Consider the following 21,972-nt stretch of genomic DNA (forward strand, 5'->3'; position numbering starts at 1 on the left):
GCAGACCCCAGAGAGCGGACCGGGACCACAGACTAGAGTCCCGCCAAAGACCTGCTCCGAGCGCACACCACCTGATCAAAGCAGGCCGGACTACGAGGAGGTCAAAGAGTGACACGTCTAGCAGTTTATTTGGGATTCTTACCGTCATTTAGATTTGGAGAATATTTAAGGGAGTGCTGTGTGCTATGAGGTATTTTTAATCTTACATGACAACTATATAAAACATGGCATTTTCAATTGATGCGTCAATAAGAACTGGAAAAACTTGCTCAAATCAACTGAAGAAATTCTAGATCGACTAAAAAGGATTAGGCTAGTGTTTTTCAACCTTTTTTGAGCCGAGGCACACTTTTTCTGGTTGAGAAGATACAATGGCACTAGAATATTGCCTTTAAATTCAAAATATGTTATAATGTGCTGAATAATGCCCATGCCACTTTACTGTTCTTTAAATTTGGCAATGGTGATTGTTGGGTTATTTTTTGACACAGCTAGTACGTATATTCCAAAATAGAAAATAGTTGTGTCCAAAGCACTCTAAGCTATTCAGTATTGCTATGATTCGGCCAAAACTGCAGTCACATGACCACCAGGAGTGTTAAGGAATGTGTAAGGAATGTAAAATCAAAAATTTATATCGAAAAGTGCTCGTAAACAGCATCTTCAGTTGTAAAGAAGATTAAACTCATGATTCACTTCCAAAACTCCAGCATGCACATTTAATTTCTTCTTCTGCTGTTGTCCATATAAACACTTAAAATCCCAATAAAATAATTAGTTGACTAAAGAAATGTTTGAGCGACACCATAGACACCATATATAGACTAATCGACTAAAGGTTTACAGGCCAGGGAAAAGCAGAGCTGCTTAAAGGTTTGATTAGTGAAGTTGCAGAGGAAAATTCCAGACAGCTGACAAAATTACCTCAGAGTAAAATGAAATGTAAATAGGCCATTCTAATAGGCCAAAGGGGTAGTTGAGGAGAATACTGATGTGTTTTATTAGGTTACGAATGGCCTCGGGTCATTGCTGGTGTTAATACTGGATGAAATGCATTCTGTTAATAATAATCAGATGGACAGACAGTGAGTTGTAAACACGTCTGGAAATTGGAAAAAGGAAAGACATTTACACCCTCTCATTAGCTTAAATATGTCACAGTACAGGCTTTTGAGGGGCAATAACAATTAAAAAGCAAGACACTGTATATGTTAAAGGTGTTTGCTAAAAATAATAAGAATGTATTGACTTGATAAGATGAATGGTGTAGGCTATACCAACAACATCAGGCTATAAGTAATAAGTAATTATGGGAAGATGTATTTATTAGTCTTACCAAGCGTTGGAAAGGGCCTGACTTTACTTGCTTAACCATAGCTGCGGCAGAACTGAAGAAGCTACTTGCATGAGTGTCGAAACGTATTCACTCTAGAAAATCAACCTTCTTTTGCTACGGATACACAACTGGGATTATAAATAATACAAATACGATTAATACTGGCAAAGCGTTCAGCCGTGCCAAAGATACTGTACAGACTCAAGATCGTTGGAACAGTTGAGAACAGTCTGACTGAAATGTCAACACCATTTCAAATCTATATTTATATTCAACACAGAAATACCATTTGTTGCTGCAAAAGTAGAAAATCCAGGGTAATCTGTTTTTCAGACCTTGTCCCTGTTAATTTGCCTCTGGTCTGCTGATGCCATTAAAGCCAGTCACACATCCACACTTCAGACTGCGCCAACGCTCTTTCCACTATTTCCATTTCACTACTAAATAATCTTGTTATGATGAATTGCACATGACTACTATAAGACTTGCTTGGTTACGGTCCTGCATTTTATTGCTTAAAGTTGTATCTATTAACCTCAGCGCATGACATTGTTTGTGTAAAAACAAAGGGTTAATAAGTCTGGCACATGCAATCTTGTCTTTTGTTGATTACAGTTTTGTTGCTCGCGTTTATGTCTCGTAATCCCGTCAAAGTCGCACAGTCAAGTCTTTGCCAGAAGTTGTAAACAGACATTTGCGTAAAAGTCTTATTTTGATCATTAAATTTGCAAAAGCAATGAGCTTCGTTTGGCTCAAAGTTCCCTGGAACAGCAGTATGTTACGTAAATAAAAAATCTGCATTACCGTGCAAGAAACTATAGAAATTAATGAAAAAAAAGCTGTTTTCTGTTTTCTTAATAGACGGTGAGCCAAAGGGAGGAGGAGGAGGTGGTAAAGGGGGAAATGCCAAGCTCAACCTTGACTCTAAACCTATCAATCTCAGCGCTGTTGAGTGGCTGAAATCCCGAGACTCAGGACGTGACCGGTGCAGGTCTGGTTAGGTTTACACAGAGACACAGAGGCGGAAAATCAAAGACATCTTCTCGACACTGACCACTGTCCACCTGCAAAACCCCAATGTTTGGACAACTTTTGCTTTTGAGGTCACTACAAAATTGACACGCCATTACAGTTTGTTGGGTTCTCAAACGAAGGGGCAGTACAGATGAGGGTACACGTTTACGTTTTGAGTAATTATTGATGACTTGATGTAACCTGTCTGGTCTAGTACTTGCTTGTCTTCATGAGATGTTGTTGCTTTTCATGGAATGTTCAACTATATGGCATTAAACTGTTCTTTCTCCATAGAGACCACATGGAAGTTACAAGTCAGCAGTCTCATTAATAAAAGGTTGCGCACTTGACTTTCCAGGTTACGTTTGTGATCCATACAAGGGCAAAATGGCAAGGAAATGAGCTAGAAATTGCACTAAAGCTTTGCTATGCACTTTGATGAAGTTTTCAGAGTGGAAGCAGAAGGTGATCGGTGCAAGAGAGAGACAAGAAGTTTGCAAAGTTGTAGAAGTTTGTGTTTGTCAGAATTCCACAAAAACTTTTATAATGAGACTGATCTGTGATGAGGCGAGTTATTTTATAGAAATTATAACATCTGTGTTTGAATAAATGCAAGCTAAGATAAGATAAGATAAGATATTCCTTTATTGTCCCACATGGGGAAATTTCATTGGTGCAACGCAGGTAGAAAAAGTCATACTGTGGAACATACAGTATGAAAGTCATACTGTGGAACATTCTTGACAGCTTCTCCATGGAGCCAGTGACAAGTAAAGTGCACCTTTAAAAAGTTGAAAAGTAGCCAAAACGGAAAGGAACTGTTTATAAATGTCAGAATATTCTTAAGTATATGCTGCAAACTTTAATGATTACACAATGCAAACATGTAAAGCAAAGGTCGGTGCGTGCAACCAAGTATAACGCTATTTACAAGGATGCATTTATTCCACTGATTCTAGTCCTAATTTGAAAATGTGTGGAATAAGTGTGTGATTTTACCTTTAAAGTCAATATCTTTCACCACCGAAGCTGACGTTGGAGCCACAACCGGCTGATCAATTCTTACCCAGTTTTTACCTGGACAACAAAGACAGTGGAGCGCAGATTTAGCTTACTCATGATAAATTTAGATTATTATTTTTTTGTCTGGAGTCCAGTCTTGTTCAAGTTTAATTTGCACCTCGACACCTCCCTCGATGAGCCTGCGTGAGCGTCCTGTCCTTGCAGTGCGCCCTCTGCAGTTCACAGCTGTTCTCGTAGCTGCGGCCGTCAGAACCGCACACCGGTCTGCCCTGAGTCCTGGAGCACAGCAGCCCACAGTGACTGTCCCGGTCCCCGATCAGCCACTGCGAACACACACACAAAAGGGAACATGAGCAACACGCACTAAAGACAATGTGTGAGTCAGGTATTAGTCTGGGTTTGAGTTAGTGCATTGTATCGTTCAGTCAAAACACTATTTACTACCATATACTACCATACGTTGACACTGTGAAGTTCTTTTCTCTATCATGTATCTGGTTTTGGCCGAACCTGAAAATGCAATAGTCGGTATGAATACGGGGAGAGGAATAAATCATTGGAGCATCTCTAGTGTCTAGTGTAGAAATATTGGATATGCATTAATTAAGACAAAAACATCACTGTCTGCTTTCATCCACATACCTCTGAAGTCATTCAAACAGACCCTTTTCTCCACACTACAGTATATATCATTTTATATTCTATTCACTGTAAACCACAATATTGATCTGAAATGGATCTAAAATGGCTTTTTAATAGAAACAGGTCCATTGACAGCAAAAATTTCCTAGTGTCATCTCATGGTAGAAAGCAGAGAATGGACTTTTACATGTTTTTATTTTTGAAATGTGGCTAAGGAACATTTTAGAACTTAATTTGTCAGATAATCACAACTAAGTACAGGGATAGGGGGGAAACTTGAGTTGCAGGACAATAGAGGACTATTCAAACAAGCAGGAATCAATCAAAAAACTAGGAGTAAACTAATGATGAGGAAACACTGTTGTAACAAGATTAAAAGCCTATTCAGATTGATTCTTCCATGATATGTCTCCTTTAACAAATCCTTCATTTGCTCTCTATTATCTGCTGGCAACAGCTAAATGCAATTCTCTATTTCGACCACATGCAATGACAATTAATACTTTGATTGCTTGCATGCCTTAAATAAATTCAAAACATAAACAAGTGAAATTGCATAATGTCTTCTCAAACAGGCCACAATCATTCCCCGTTTGTCCCTCTGACTTCCGTGTTTCACTGTGAACAAAAGACGCATTCACATTTTGCCAAACCAACACAAATTGGATGCACAATTCCTTTGGCTCTTTCACGTCGGCCTCTGTCTCTCTCTGTTAAAGCTGCAGTAACAAGGGCGTGTGCTGCTTTTCTCTGAAGTCAAAACTCAAGTCTAATTAATCTAATTGATCTTTGGCTGCAGATGGGTCGGGGCCTCATGAACACTCAAGTCTTTAGTGGTTATGTTTTAGCGATCGGAGCGTTCAGCCTCGTTCTGACAGCAGTAATGACACTTGGCCACAGAACTCACCTAAATTTATCTAAAGCATAAAAGATTTTAGGAGAGATTAATTCTGCCAATAATATTCCACACGGACGGGTTTTTTTTTAAATGTAAAACAAAAGATGTGTGCTCCCTGAGATTGTCTGATGTCTTGAACAATACTGTACAAATTGTCTTGCAAAAAATCAGCCTGATATTTAGATTTGTGGTTGCGGGTTAAATCCTAAATAAGTCAGTTGTCATGGCACCTGCTTTCTTGCTTCAACTTCTGTTTCTCGCATGGAATAGTAAAAATAAAGAATTGCTGAACACTCTATAAATCTACAGTGCATTCAAATACACACATACCTAGTTTAAAAAAGATGTTTGTTTTGACTGATTTCTTATTGGTTTTTTTACTGGTTTCTTACTGTTTTTTTTTTTTTTTTACTGGTTTCTTACTGTTTTTTTACTGGTTTCTTACTGTTTTTTTTACTGGTTTCTTACTGTTTTTTTCACTGGTTTCTTACTGTTTTTTTCACTGGTTTCTTACTGTTTTTTTACTGGTTTCTTACTGTTTTTTTTACTGGTTTATTACTGTTTTTTTTAGTGGTTTCTTACTGTTTTTTTTACTGGTTTATTACTGTTTTTTTTAGTGGTTTCTTACTGGGTTTTTTTTTTACTGTTTTTTTTAGTTTTTTACTGATTTCTAACTGGTTTCTTACTGGTTGGTTTCTCACTGGTTTCTTACTAGTTTCTTACTCATTTTTAGCATTGTGTGACATTTCCTGTTTGTTAAAAATGAAATGATTGTTTGGTCTCATTATGGCAGGTACAAGTCACAAAAATGTGGTGGAAAAAACACATTGCCAGCAACAAATGAGATAGTTTCCATTATTTATCCTCTCCACTTCTATCAATAATCCAGGCTCAGGAGCAAAACCTTATGACATGTAAACCTCTTCTTCGTTATAAATATACTGTATTTTGGACAACACCAAAATAGTTGCTTAGAGACAGATTTTTCTCTGACACAAGAGCAATCAGAGCGTTTTAGATGGTCACACAGCCAAGCCAACTGACGTCACGAAAAAGCAGCATTAAACCCTCAAACAATGAATCAAGAAGTTTAAAGTGCTTTAAAACGATTGGTTACACAAGTCAGTACACGGAGCGGGAGAAGTTTAGCTAAGCCTTGTAAAACAGCTATGAACGTCCTCCTTTCTGATACAGCTGCCAATGAAATCATATTGAAAATGTCACTGACACGATTTCACTGGAAAAGTTGAAGCTGGAAATATAAATGATCCTTGATTTATGACTAACAGAGGTTGAAGTTGAATCACATCATTTTAATCATACAAATCTGTGCAAGGACAACATTTATTCAGCAGACTTAATAGCGTCGACTACTGTTTTGTCTGTAATTTATTCTTGCTGCGCGGAAAGACAATCTACCGTGACGGAGGGAGCAATAACTTAGCTGATTATTTGTGATTGTTAATGAGTTACTGATCTAATTGACTAACTAAGTAATTTGTAATCGACTAATTGAATAACTAGTAATTAGTAACTAGTAATTAGTAATCAAGGATCATTGACAGGACTGTACAACAACATGTCATGTGCTGAAAGAATAATCCCAATTATTTCCAAACTATCAATTAATCAAACTTTATTTATGAAGCGCATTTGTTTTATATTGTCGAAATGATCCTGTAGCGATTGTATTGACCTGTAATAATTTATCACCAAAGGGTCTGTACCTGATTTTGAACCATTCTGAACCAGCCTCGCTTGTCTTTTCTGTCACTCTGACATTGCACCAAGGCACAGAAACAACTGTCTGTGACGATCTCACCCAGTTTCCATAGACTTCTCCAGTCTCCCCATGCTTTTTTCAAATCCAAGCCAAGTCCCAAGTCAAAGACAAGCAAATCCAAGTCAAGTCCAAGTCCTCTGCTTTGACATTGTCCTTGTTAATGTACCAAATTACACACATCTCATATTTAGCTAATTTTATGAGTATCAACTGTAAGATCATTTTTAAAAGTTTTTTTTTTTTTGAGGAGAAACATCAAGTCATTTCAATTCAGAGGGCTCCAAGTGCAAGTCATATCCCGAGTCACTGGCCTTCGAGTCCAAGTCGAGTCCCAGGTCTTAGTCCATTTTGTCAAGTCATCAAAATAGTGACTCAAGTCTGACTCGAGCCTGTCACACCTCTGTTATGGATAATGCATCATGGCCAGAATCTATGGACAATGTCAGGCAGTTTTCCCATGATTCTTAGTGAACAATGTGGACAGAACTGAAGTGACCAATCAGTAGCTCCTCTTATACTAAATATCAACAAAATTATTGCAAAATGGTTGAATATATTATATTTTACTTCATCATTTTTCTAATTTAACTTCTATTAGCATATGTAAAGAGCATTTGTCTTGAATATAATCATTTTGGTATTTGAATATATTACTAACTGAAGTCAAGGTTTTAAATTTGATTTATTACAGCCCTTTTTAGTTTTCTCTTCTTTTTTTAAATGAAAACCTGTCAGTATTTTCTATCACGATGTTCCCAGGCGCCACATTGTAGCTTCCGTTTATTCAAATTAAAATAATCCACCATCTGATTTATGTTAATTTTACCTGTCTCTGGGCTCAAATCTGTATTTCACCAGCATCCAGGGCATTGTTTGCTTGTAAAAAATATTTTGCTTTTTTTTTGCAATAGTCTGCAGTGGTAATAAAATAAAACATTGGCAGTCGCACGTTCATATTTGTGTCATACTTTGGCTCACATCAGTCTCTGGCTTAAATATTGAGTTTGTAAGAATAATAATATCAAATGGAAACAAGCTGGGAGCAGGTCAGAAATACATCAATTATTAACCCTAACCATCCTCTTTGGGATTATACCATTCAAACAGCTCTGCCTGCGCTGACAGACTTGGAAGTCCTTTCTCTATCTATCACATGATATTTTAATCAGCCATGCCAAGAGCTGAGCAAACATCACTCCAGTCCAAAACAAATTAACTACATCAAATACAACAGGGACTGATAATGGTGCAGCAGAACTTGTTCCTCTGGCTTCTTCCAATGTGTAAGATGGAAAATATGGAGCCACTTGATCCCAAAAGTGTTATATCATAGTAGCAACTGAAATAAAAAGTTTACGGCCGAGTAAATGTTGAGGTCAATGGTGCGGACAGGATGTAATATCAGACTAATTATCGGCTGTCAAATCTATCAGCGCCAGCAGAAGTCTGTGTGGAAAAATGAGATGGATGTTAGGCCTCATTCACATCCTTTAACAGATTTAAATACAAGTGAAATATATATAACACTTGATCACAGCGGCATATAAAGAGCAAAGTTGTTGTTGTTTTTTTAAACCCGCAAAATTAGAGCAGTTTCTTTTAATATTACTGCGTGGACTTGTATTATATTGGGAGAAAAAACAGCACGATTTAACAATTATTCACGATTGCTGAGATCATGATCAAAGAACAGTGAAACAGTGATTTTTTTTTTCATTCCCATTGTCTAACGTTACTATTTCTCATGCTTGTTACCAGCTTAAGGAAATAAAGCTTTCTGAATCACACAATAATGTGACAAAAACAGCCAGATTATGAAAGAGTTCTTCACATTTTTGGACAATAGATTGAATTAAAAAGACAACATTTTCCTCCCCGAATATAATTTGCTTTATTCTTACGATTATAAGACCCCAGTACCTACCTTCAGCATGAAAATGATGGCTAAAATATATCACTTTAGTAGGAGAAAATTTTACGATACAAACAACACGCAGAAACACAGAGCACCTAAAGCTAGCTTGCAGTAGAAGTAGATCTCAGCGGTTACGGTCGTCAGGGTGGTCCCTACACTGGACGTCTAAAAGTTTTAGAAAACAACGATTTTGAGCCAAATACCAAACACACAGCTGCTCCTATTCCTTCAGTGAAAAAACGATACTTCCTTTGGGTCAATAGCGTTTGAATAAAACATGGCTGGTAATTTAAACAAAAGGCAAGAACTCGATGGGGTCCTATTGAACCTCCACTGTTTGGAACAAGACAATTTAATGTGATTTGAGTTTTGGCCTCACAAAGCTCTGTTCCCCAGAGCGATGGAGTAAATCCTCAAGTCTTTATGAGCCAGTCCAGACAAGGAGGACGTCAGTTTATCACAGAAGGCACGTCCTCCTCTTGGCTTTGTCAAAGTGCACAAACTCTATAATCCTTAACAGACAGAAACATTTGTATCCAAGGAAAAAAAGACTTTGGATGCACCATGTGTTCAAAAACAAATACATAAGAGAAAGATATAAATGCACAGATAATGTAAAAGAGGTAAAGGGTAAAGCTCAATGGCATAAAGTTAGACTAGAGCACACTGCTGTTGTGTCCTTGGGCAAGACTCACATCCAGTATCAAGATATATACAATCCAACTTTATTTGTATAGCACATTTTACAAACAAGAAAAGACATTAAAATTCAGCAGAATAAAACCAAAAATATATATAATTTCAAACAATTGGAATTAAGCCAAATAAAATCAATCAGTAAAAAAAGTGTCTAGTAAAAACTGTACAAAACAAATAAATAAATAACTCAGATCAAGAGACACTATCACACAACTCACATAGTGTTAAAAGCCAGAGAATAAACAGTTAAAACACTCTGGTGTGTGAATCTTTGTGAGCGATTGTTGGTAATTAGCACTACAATCCATTCATATGTCAAAATATTGGTGGATGGTTAAAAACAAAATAATCTCTGCGTCTTTGCTTGTTGGATCTAGGCCTCGTTTAGCGTTGTATACATATATAACACAAGTTTCTAGAGCTTGTACGTCACCATTTCCATGACAATTCACGTACCGGTACACTGTAGTATGCACCTTGTTCTGCCTCGCCCACGTTTGCTTCTTTTAGTTACAGATTTGCACTTCCTTTGTTTTGGCACTTCCAGTCTAGTTCCTCTGAATAAAGTGGAGAATGAGGGAAAAGTCCCCCCGCAAAAATATGATACGAAATAGCGTGAAATGTTCAACGTTCATGTGCGCCAACGAGTCAACACTGCACCGATTCTCTCTGGGCGGCTTGAAAACGGCGTTATAGTCAGTGTAGAACGTATTTGCTACGATACGAGCAGAAGGAGGGGAACAAGTAATGGCGGTGGCTGTGGACACTTTAGGTTTAATACAAGCTTTCAAAGAATCAGAATCAGAAAGGTTTTATTGGTGTTGTAAGGGAACCAAATTGTTGCAACATAAAACAATGAAGAGTAATATAAACCATGGAAAACAAAAAGGCACGAATAAAACAATGTGCTGCGATAAATAGACTTCAATGATAAAATAAAAGGCAACTCTGGTACTTCTGAGAGTTCATGCTTCACCTCATAACTGAGCATAACTGAGGCTAAGAGGAGTTGTGTCTAAAGCCGCATTTAAGCATTTAATCACCAAAATAGCAGATTGTCATGCAGGGCTCTTTTCATCCTCATCATCATATTGTCCACTTCTAGCTTCAATAGCTGTAAACATCGGATAAATTGGTGCGTTCCAGTCGTCCTCGGAAACACTGAGAACATGTGAGAGTGTTAGAAAGTCGAACATGGCTGCGCCCCGTGTTTGGTGTAAGATAAACACAGACAGCTTCATTAGTGCTAGTGTTATTCTACCTTTATTTAGTCACTTTGGTCCACTCGCTGTGTGTGAACCTGATCCTGCTCGGCCTTGAGCTTCTGCACTTATAAATGCATAATTATGCTAATGTCGCTAACGTCTACACGGAGCTATTGGAAACGAAAGCCAAAATTCACCCTCAAACACTGTTTTAAGAATTGGAAATGTAATAACAGTGTCCGGGTCGACAAATGATCTTAAATGGACCCGCATTTTGACTGATTTGAGCATTTTCCTAGGACGACTGGAGCACAGCAAACTCCAACGCTGCTGTTCTGTGATTGTAACCTGTCAATCAATCACTCCAAGGACGAATCAGAACAAGCCTATGCATTTTAGTGCCTTGCCACAGTTGTGGTAACTCTTAACAGTTAGTTCCAAACTTTAATAAGGTCAAGTGCTGCCTGACATGGTCCTGACTCACAGCACTAAAGGATGTTCACCTTCACAATAACATCATAAATCACAGATCTGGGGTCGTACATTGTCCTGATCATTCTTTAGTCAGAGCATCCCACCCACACAAACCCAGTCCCGTAAAGACAAAACTAAAAGACTTGTAAAATCTGTGGAAAATGTGAATCAAATGTGTGGGTTTCTTATCTGAGGTCTCCGTGTTCCTTGCTAGACCCATATCTTGACAATAAGTGGTATAAAATTGTCAGAGAGACGACAAATTTAAAACAAAAGTATATTTTTTCACTCTGACTTGCTCAATAAGATTTCTTTCTTCACATTAGATCAGACTCCATTGCAGACTAGAGGTAGGAAATATATCAAAATTTATATAATATAGATGATATTGTCAACGTTGTTTTGAAGACAGGCAAAATTTGAATTTGAAGAATATTATTTCGAGTAAAAATGCTACAAGAAGAGTGCTTTAAAAGTAAAAATGTTGTTAACTAAGGTGACATTTTTAAACTTAAACTTCAATGAATAACTTTAAAGACACGTTTTACACATTTCTGTTGGATGGATATATCGCCTGAATATCGTTATCGGGATACTTAAATACTTCAGAACACATTTAGAATATTTTTCTACTACATGAGGCCAAATAGAATTTCTAATTCCTCTAAATGACTGAAGATATTATAGCTTTGCTTGTAATGTTCCGCAATATGACATTTGATGTAATTATCTCAGTGGAGACAGGTTACAGGCCATATCTGTGAAAAGGCAGGCCATAGTAGAAAATTAATGTAATTCTCAAAGACTAAAAACCCCTGTAATTGAATAAATGCACAACTATGGCACATGTCAGGCAAAGCAATAACGTCTAAATGGAAAGTTGCACCTTTAAATCACTATTTTATTGAAACCATTTATGGCCAAATGATCCATACTTACCAGATTGATATATTGACTACCAAAGATTCCCCGAAACCACTGTATACTTGAATGTACCTTATTTATTTTACCGCTGCCATGTTTGAAGTACTTTTGTCTGGCTTTAGAGCTGACACAATCCCTGCTGCTGCGTCACCATCACACATTGTAACAGAACAAACCTCCGTCAATGCACCTGGTTTACATCCAGAGCCCACTGCTGAGCTTAAAGACACTGTCTGCGACCCACTAAACCGGGCAGGAAAACTCCGATGCGGTCAGACTTTTATCACCGAATGACATGCCTTTTTGCAACTCTCACTTTACCGTGGTCTGGGGACAGTGACATTACAAATAACCCACGCATATAATCAGAATGTAATCAGTTGTGGTGGATTTGGCGAGGACACTTAGACCCAGAGAGGGAGACAGAAAACAGCCAAGACTGGAAGTGACTGGAGACATATAAACAATAAACAAACCGCTGAAATTAGACCATTTAATTGGAGTACAACTTGAGCAGGAGCTGTTATTGTAATGGCTGCTCAGATAATATGACCTAATGGCACAATGTTTGTTTCTTTGGACCGGTAAAATGTCTCAAATGACTTCGATAGTGGTGTTTAAATTGATCCAGTCATTGTGAGGAGCATGCAGCCAACCTGTGTACCTATTGCTCTCTACACCGAGTTAAAACAGAGCACGGTGGCTAAGATGCTAGCACTCTGGCCTCACAGCAAAGAAGGTCCAGTTTTCTGTACTCCGGAGGGCCTTTCTGTGCGGTGTTTGCATGTTCTGCCTATGTCTGAGTGGGTTTGACATGTAAAAAATCCTCGGGCTAAGGTAGTGTGACCGCTGTGCTTCTGCGTAGTGTTGATTATGTGGTGAATTGAAAGTCAGGGGTCGCAACAGTGCTTTTAGAGGCACTCTCGGTTTAATCTGGTCGATAATAATAGAAATATGTGCTGCTATTTGTGGGGGAGAAGACGCTGGAGCAGTGAAAGCACATCTTTATAGCAATAAATTGAGACAACGGAGCAATTTTATGAATCAATGTAAAACTGGACGAAACTCTTATATGTTTGCAGATGTAATAAAGATAAAGTAATAGTAAGATACAGGATAGGACACTTCCCAACACGTGAAAGGGAAGTGACGGGGGAACCCAAATGTATGTAGGGGAAGCGTCTGGAGGATCAACACTGCACATGGAAACAAGGTTTGAAACAAACAGCAACAAACAAAAGAACAGTTTGGTGTAATTATAGTGATATATGAATTGGTTACAGTAATCCTGACCATATCTAGCTCAAGGTCTGAAGACGCTCCTGACCCTCAGCGACATTGAAAGATGAATCAAATACGCTGACTTGTACATTTTAATAATCCCAAAAGGCCGACTGTTTCTTCTCATACTTTGGACAGACACAAGGACGATGCAGGGGGAAAAAAACACGAGTCAAGAGTTCATGCTGTCTTAAAATTCACACAAGACACGATGAAAACATGGCCTTAGAAGATAAAACTATCATCTTGAACTAGTAAAATTAGATCATCCTTATCCTGGTTTAGGACCGGACCTTTTGAGACCTCTTGTGAGAGCTATATAACCTTTCAGATGTCATACCAAAATTTTAAAGAGTGCGTTACCCATTTCAACTCCATTATCCACTACAGCACTAAATTACCTAAGTGACGAGGAGATAAAACTGCGCAAACCACAGCTGTAACAAGTCACTGAACGCCACACACCTAAGTCATCTCTAAATCTGTCGTTACGTACTTTTAACAGCAAGAGCTAATTGGCATCTAGTTTTCAGGAAATCTAAAAAGCAGATGCCTTGGCTCATACCCTTTCAATTAGTTCACGGCAAAAGGGGAACACACGCACACCCCCAAGTCCTCTCTCGTTTGTTCCCCTAAAATGTCTAATTGGGTTTTGTCTTAAAAAAGAAGCCTGTAATTTTGCGTTTTCAAAGTGGCTCTTAAAGATGGAGTATGTTCACACAGGAGGTGTAAAGTGCATGTGGTGCAGAGTGGGCGGCGATGGGCCCAAGGCTCAGAGCATTACAACTGTTATCACTGCACGTAAACCGCTCTACAGTGAAGACACGCTGACCTCACCCACTTCATCAAGATCATGGGTGGTCCTGCTAAAAGACAGTATTAGCTTATTGCGGTGGTGGTGGTGTTGTTGTTGTTGTTGTTGTTGTTGTTGTTGTTGTTGTTGTTGTTGTTGTTGTTGTCATACACCGGTAAGTCATACTTTTCAGCACTGTAATAGCGTGATAATAGATAACATATATGACAGATAAACAAACGTAAAATATGTGTCTTTTCCCATGTAGTTACCTAAAAATACTTCTACTTATTGTACTATGAATTTCCGTGCAATGAAATAACACCATCTATAGTATAGATGGTGTATCTATCTATCTATACTGTTCGAGTTGGCAGTGGCATTGGTCAATTGTGTACATACTGTATTTTGCACATTTGCCTGTCACATTGAACATTTTACATTCATTGGTTGGTTCTCAATTGGTCTGATCAAGAGGCGATATTGACAGAGTCATTGGGCACATGTGCTGGGACGGTACCACTGAGCCACATAAAGCATCAACAGGTTAGTGCACGGTCAGTCCCAACTTTATTTTTTATTTTGTTTCTTTTTTTTATGGGCTATTTTGTTTTTTATTAGAACATAGAACAACAGAGCAACAACAGGAAAACATTTTTTTTTTTAAACTGAAAAAAAAACACACACAAAGAACAAACTGGACCAGGGAGAACATAAAAGTAGAAAACAAGGGAGTGGCTTCAGGGGGGGAAAGGGGAAAAAATAGAGGAATTATAGCATATTGAGTTCTGAATAATGGTCCTATTTTGTCCATTGTTTTTGTTCTTATTTGTTTAAATTGAGTCATGTGGTTATTTAATTTATTTTTTTTGGTCCATCTTTAAGTTGAGTCCTGCGGTTATTATTTCCATTGTGCGTATGTCTGTTATGATATTAGTCCAGTCCCAACTTAATTTCAGATTATTGATTTTTTTGGACAGAACAGTGCAGCGACGAGAGAAAACGACATACACCAAACATCTCTCTCAGATTATTGCAATTTGCATGTCTGTATCACCATATTCCTCTTGTAATGTATTAACTGTTGTTTATTTGTCATGTTTGCACCCTCACAGACCGATTAGATGTGGATTAAACGCTTCATTAATTACAACAATTGCCTCTGTATGCTCCCTGTGACGCGGGGAGCAGAAGTCACAATGAAAGTGCGAGGGGTGGCCGACTACTTCCTTTTCGGAAACGCTCCCAAATCTGATTAACAGCATTCCTCTTATGTCACTAATGCTACGTCTTGGCTCCAGAACAATCGGTTCCCTGAAGTGTGTCCCACATTACAATATAACCAGAAACAGAGAGCGGGACCACACAGTCGTTCATATCAAAGGATCGGCTTAGAAAGTGTAGTATGTGGTAGTGAGGAGGTAATTCTACCGAGGCGATGGTTCTCAAAGTGTGGTACTGATATAGGGACACAAGTTTATTACAGTTCAAGTTCTATTTAACTCCATGTTTTGATTCCTCTTTTGGCTCTGAGTCGTTTTGGGTTTAAATTTAAGTTTTAGACCGCTGTGCTCTTTTTTGTTCGTTTTTATATCACAGTTGTTTTCAAAGTATAGGCTTAAACATACAGTTTAAGGGAAAGACAAACAGTATGGAAGAGTTCAGCGATTCATTGTCCTGTTCTCAAGCCAAATCGCATGATAAAGTTCCAAAATACACCAATAATAGTTCAATATTCCATTGGGATGCATGCTTTGTGAGTTTGAGATATGTTCAGGGATGTCAGGATTATTCGGTTGAATACAGGAAGAAATTGTGAAAGTATTTTGTGAAAGACACTCAAGTAAGAGCCATTTTAAGAGTAACTGTCTGGACATAACAAAAACGAGGAAAACTAAATCTTAACTGAAGGAGCGGTGAAGAAACACAAATGTACAAATCATTTCATATTGTCAACATGAGCTTTTGTGACTTGTAGATTTACTCAAGTCAGAGTTCTCGTACTTCAATAAAAGTATTACTCAAGTAGGAGGAAAAGTACAGTGTAAGAAATTTACTCCGAGAAGTACAATTTCTTGGAAAACTTACTCAAGTAAATGTAACTATGTACTACCCACCAGATAATCATACAAACAAAATAATACTAGTCCTGATCAGCAACAATAAGTAATTTCAGTTCAACATTTACAAGTCAAAGTATGTGTTTACTTTTTAATATGGCTATTTCTGTGATATTACCATTACTTTTTCATTGAAAAGTTTTGATTTCATAAAACTAAACTTGTAAAAGAAGCAAATTAAGGATTTCAATGTTCTTTGGTCGTACTGCAATAAATTGTGAATAATCGTAAAAATCTTTATGCTTCTTCTCACAATAACTGAAATAATATTGTGAAAGTTGTTCAAAATAGAATATCGAGTATATCTAATATATAATAGACACCATGGCACCACCTTCTAAAACATTAACGAATCAGACAATTGAGGTAAAAAATGTGATGTATAATATGGCAAATAACATCCGCTCCACTGTCATTATTTAAATTATTTAAATTTTAAATAAATTTAGGTTATTTAAATTTGCCGATGTTGATTGTTCTGCTTTCTTTTTTTGATACAGAAGAATGTTCAAGACACTCCAAAATGGTAAATGTAACACAAATTGTATACTTTTTTCAAGGCACAGCTGAAATAGCTCAAGGCACAAGTGTCCGGAACACTAGTACAAAAACAAGGGTTTAAACTGCTGCAAATTAAAAATTAAGAAACAGGAGAAAAAAACAACATTGTAAAGTTACAAATAAGGCTATAAAGAGATATGTTTGCACTTTTGTGGGTGGTTTCACATTCGTCTGCTACCGACACCTCAGCCATGACATAATAAGACACATTTTAGCACATCTCTGTTGGGTAACATCATCTGAATATTGTTATCGGGATAGTTTAGATATCCATTCCTCTGATCCGTGAACACTGGAATAACAGTCTGGCTCTAATTACGCTGATTAGACTGGGCTGAAATTGAGCATGAAATCCACACACTGATCTGGAGCGGAACAGATTTGATTGGCTGTTGCTCAAGACACCATCTGCTGCTACAAATAAAAAGAATACGTATAGCTTAATGCCTCTTATTTATAATCAGCGCTAAAGGTGAAAAGTTCCTATTATTGAAACTTTTTGAATAGAATGACATCGTGGCAGTGCTAATCCATCATAAATGTGCTGAAACGTGCCTCTGAAAGTCTCGTTTGAGGGTCAAGTATCGTGAAACGTGAATAGACTGTCAAATTCGAAGCTAAAAGCGCAGAAACGATTCGCTATCATCGGTAACAAATGAGCCGACCGTGGACCGAAGCGAAACCAGGAAAGTGTCAATCATATTTCGCGGCTGATCAAAAGCCGCTGCAGAACGAGTAAATCTGAAATGTTTGTGTTTTCAGACATGCCAGAGTATGACCGATCGCTCCTCCAATTTCGTATGAGACAGCGTGGATTTTCTCAAACGTTTCTTTCAAGTGACAGGGCTGGATTAGCTCCCAGTACCTTCTCACACCACACAACAGTCCACGATTAAAGCCAGAGGAGAACCATTCTGTCTCTCAATTTCGCAACGCTTTTTTAAAATAATTGATCCCTACAAATTGGTTGTAATTTAAGTTCATTGCAACTCAAAGCCTAAAAGAGGAAAGACATGTGACAGTAGTTAAAAACAAGATTATACTTAGTTTCTCCTTGTAATTTTAAAGCAAGTTTTTGTAAAGGCCAATTTTGTGAATGTTTTGTCTTCTTTTTTGATGCCGTGATTGCCGCAATTCAGGATTAGCATGCAAAGTTTTCTCCTGCCAAGTCAAAATCCAAGTTTTATGAAAGGCTGTAATCCTTTAATCTCTCAATTAGTTGATCAATTGTGTTTTAGTCAAATTATTTTATTCAGATTAAAAGGATTTATATGGGAAAACAGCAAAAATTAGAAGATAAAGGTGTGAGTTAGCTGATGATTTTGGAGTGAATCCCGTGTTCAAACTAATATATATATAGTACTACTAGTGCTTTTTCTGAATAAATAGTTGTTCTTGCATGAATTCCTACGCAGTTGAGTGCAGTTTGAGCCCCAAAGTTTGTTTAGTCGACTAATCGTTCTAGTGCAGCCCTAATAACATACTCACAGCTGTCCTCTCTGTGCGTCACCCCTGCACGTACCCTAAGCTCCTTCCTGAAGTTCCAAAAGCCTCTTCGGTTTGGTCAGTTAAATGTTCATGGTGTTTAATATGTCCTCAGTGATGCTGTCACCTGTCTGTGCTGTATCCTGCGCCTCTAACTGCCTCTTACAGGATTAAGCAGTAATGTGTGAGCCTGCTATTTACTTAATGCCTCTAGGACAAAAAGACACTCACCCAGTGCATTAGAGCATTACATATGCATCTGTCGCAAGAGCTTGGAACAACCTTTATTTGTGGCTCTGTTCAACTTCTCCCTTTAGTTATGGCAAGTGTAATTTGTTACCTGATATACTGTATTTTGGCTTTAAAACTCGTGTCACAATACCATACTTTCTAAATTGGTTTTGGGGAAAAAGGTCAATACTCGATTTCGATACAACATTTAGAATAAAAACACAAACAAATTGCAGTTATTACAGTCTTATACTAGTACTGCAATTTTGTCCCTTTATGTGATTTAGTATCTAGTTTAAATGCGTTTTTTAGTATTTTTCCTTTTTTTTTTATCACCCATAGCACAACTCTGGTCATTTTATATTATCTGGTTGTTCTTATAATTACAGGTTTTTTTTTTTTGTGTATTTTCTTATTATTTGGGGGTTCTAAATGACAAAAAATATGCAAAATAAAAGGCAATTTCCATCAATGAAATAATATGATACTACTGATAATGAGACTATAATAATATTGTTTCAAATAAAATATACTTTCTACTGGTTTGATATGAGTGACAATGTTGGAATTTCCATTTTCACATCTTGATCCCTAAAGCTGTAAAATAAATCATGAAATAATCCCAAAACCACAAAGTGAAAATAAAATTACCGAAACATGGCCACAAGTCATAAGTTTTGGTTTGACTCAGCTTTATAAGGTTACAATGACTAATTTCCCGATAAAAGGTTCAGGATGTTATTTGCATGCCTCATCGTGCCTTTGGGGGAAAGTATCAGCATTGAAAATGTTGAAACAGCTGAGAAATGATCAAAACGTTCACAGGAGAGGATACTTCTGTAGCAGACTTTACATCCAAAACTTTTAACAGATTTTGACTCTTTTTACCACCTTATATCGACAAGAGTTTAAGATTTTAGTTGGATTAACAATTCATCCGACTCAGTGAAAAGATGCGTCATTCTGTCTGTTCTGACTTTCGACACATGTTTTTATTCTCATCAGTGAAAGAAGTACTCCTTTGTGTCACTCAAGTAAAAGTACAGATACAGGAACAAAAAGTAAAAGTAAGAGTAGCACAAACAACATTGACTATAGTAAAAAATAGTCCTTGTTTAAAAATATGCTTTAATAGTAAAAAGTAAATGCATTTCACACAGATTTTGAGAACTGTTAAAGTTTTAAATGCTTTTGATATATGAATCATTGAATATATGATATTACATGAACAATTTGAACAATTTTTGATAGAGAATTGTTCAGATTTTTTGGTCAACAATAAATAGCAATTCCAATAATTTTCTTATTTTTTAGGGAATGTTTGATTGCTCAAAGCCAATACTTGAATTCAAAATCTTTAGGGAGAATACCACCATGAATGTGCTCCAAATAAACCCTCAGACCATATTAAAAGTACAGATACCTGCTTTGTATTGTAGTGAAGTAAAAGTAATAAGTATCCACTGGAGAAAACTTTTTCTTTTTACTTTTACTTTTACTTTTGTTTTTGGTTATGTTCCAGAACACATTGTGTGCCTGGAAGCAGATTCTGTTTTAAGTGGGCTGTTTCCCAAGAAATATCTGCTAAAGTGACAATGAAAAGCCACAGTCTCCATAACTGTAGGTGCTGATCACAACTGATATGTATTAAGTCCATTAATCATCATGGAATGTCAAAATGTCTCTGTTTTCTGAAGGACTTTCTGCACATGATTTATTCACTCAAACAAAGTCCTTTTGTCTGACATGTATCACTTTGCATCTGGACAGCGCAAAGTGACTCAAAGAGCAGAGTTTGCAGATGAAATGTAGCAGTAAGTGTTAAAGACATAAGAAGCTTCACCTACACTTTCAGTCAAGCAATTGAGGCTCATTGTCTTACAGGCTATTTGATATTTTAAACAATTATAGGCCGAGAGGTTACAATATAAGGTATCATTAGAAATATTATAGGCCTACATTAAAAAATATGATAGAGCCAATATTGGTTAATATTCCAACAATACTTTAGTTTTTTACTATAAAATTACCTTGTCATATGCTGAGATCAATTAGGCCCTTACAACCTGATCTACACTGGTACAGGCTGTACTTCTATGGACTGATGCTGATGTTTAGAGCAGCTGAACAACCGAACATTTGTCACTAATTCATAATTGACGTCAAATCAGAATTACCCCCGGTGCCGTGAACGTACTCACCCTGGAGCCGGGCTTCTGCGCGCACGCGTAGCGCAGGTGACAGAGGAGCAGAGGCGCGAGGACGTGACACGACGTGACCAGGACCAACGTGGACAATAACATAGTGTGAAGAGGCGCTCGACGAGCAGGCACGAGCGACGTGACGGTCAACGGGTCCCGCGCGAGGAGACACGCACAACAACGCTCCAAAGTATCAAGTCCTCAAGAAGCGCTGTCTCAAGACTCGTGTCCTCAAGAGTTCATTCACATAATGGCACGCGCGGGTTGAGGATCGTGGCACTAACCATCTTAGTGACTGTGTGTGATCCGCGGTGCGCGCTAGAGTCAGCTGTACATCGCATCCACAGGTCCGGGCTCCCGAGGCGCACTGGATTTAAACGCAAAGGTGGGAACAGCGGCGCTGACGGACGCGACGCGCGGTCCAATCAGAAGATCAGCTTTAAAAACCACGCCCCAGTGAAGTTGGATGAAGGTTTGCGGAGCTGCTGTGGTCAGTTGGACTCGAGAGAGAGGAGAAAGGCAGCTGCGTAACCTCAGCCCAGGATCAGGGGAGAAGAACAATAACTGGGCAATTGTAAGGGTCAATTTTAAGTTTCTAGTGGCCATTCACAAGCAGAGAGTGGACTATAATGGACTGGTGACATTTAACCTGCCACTCAGGCCACAATGAACAGATCCATTGATTCGGGTCAATAGCTGTCACATAAGTCGTGAAGCATTAGAGAAGACTTAACTGTGCTTAGGGAGAAGCTAGCAAATCATAGTTAGTGTAACACGTTAAAGACACTTACGTCCTAGTGGTCTCAGTGTTAAGGAGACGACTCTGAGGTTTTGCTGTGCGAGGCGGTACATGTTCCTCTCCCATGAATTACATTTGTGTCATTGCCAGAAACTGTTGAACCCTTAGTCCTTCATGTGTGTATCTTGAGTGTGCCTTTGTCTTCTGTGCCTCTCCTTCTTAATTGTATTCATTATAATGTATCTATACAATTCATTACTTGTTTAGCTGCATGTGAATGGTGGAAAAAATGTCACCATCAAGTAGATTAATTCTGCCTTGAAGTGCATAAATGAGCCGTGATGTCCAGCAGCTCAAAGAGATGAAACTGTAACTTCAGTTTTCCTCTGATCTTTTCATTTCTTTCACAATGAAGCTTGGTAAGAACAAGTTCAAAAGAATGTGTGAGCCCAGTGAGTGGGGTGCAGGTGTCCGGCAGCAGAGGCCTTTAGAGGAGGGCCTTGCGGTCACTCTGTGGAGGGGTCTGCTCCCCCCATCTCAGGTCCTGCGCCCTCTGCTTTGTCTATGGGATATTTTTAAATCGCGCCCAATCACAGTTGAGCGCCTTTTGGAGTGGCCCGCTGAAGAGGTTTTAATTAGAGCTATTGA

General features: G+C 38.0%; 1 protein-coding gene across 8 annotated transcripts in view; it reads right to left on the reverse strand.

Annotated features, from left to right (window-relative positions):
- smoc1 (SPARC related modular calcium binding 1) overlaps window positions 1-20,937 on the reverse strand; it is a 44,780-nt gene extending 23,843 nt beyond the window's left edge. For all 8 annotated transcript variants that reach the window (XM_072457620.1, XM_072457618.1, XM_072457619.1 and 5 more), the window contains exons 1-3: window positions 20,586-20,937; window positions 3,531-3,696; window positions 3,350-3,427 (exon numbers count right to left, since the gene is read on the reverse strand). In XM_072457620.1, the coding sequence (XP_072313721.1) occupies window positions 3,350-3,427; window positions 3,531-3,696; window positions 20,586-20,687 (346 nt within the window). In that variant the 5' untranslated portion in view covers window positions 20,688-20,937. The remainder of the gene's footprint in view (window positions 1-3,349; window positions 3,428-3,530; window positions 3,697-20,585) is intronic.
- Between the last annotated feature and the right edge of the window lie 1,035 nt (window positions 20,938-21,972).

The sequence above is a fragment of the Eucyclogobius newberryi genome, unplaced genomic scaffold (assembly GCF_026437365.1).
Source record: "Eucyclogobius newberryi isolate DKJ021-1_F unplaced genomic scaffold, fEucNew1.0.hap1 SCAF_21, whole genome shotgun sequence".
In the NCBI taxonomy this organism is placed as follows: Eukaryota; Metazoa; Chordata; class Actinopteri; order Gobiiformes; family Gobiidae; genus Eucyclogobius; species Eucyclogobius newberryi.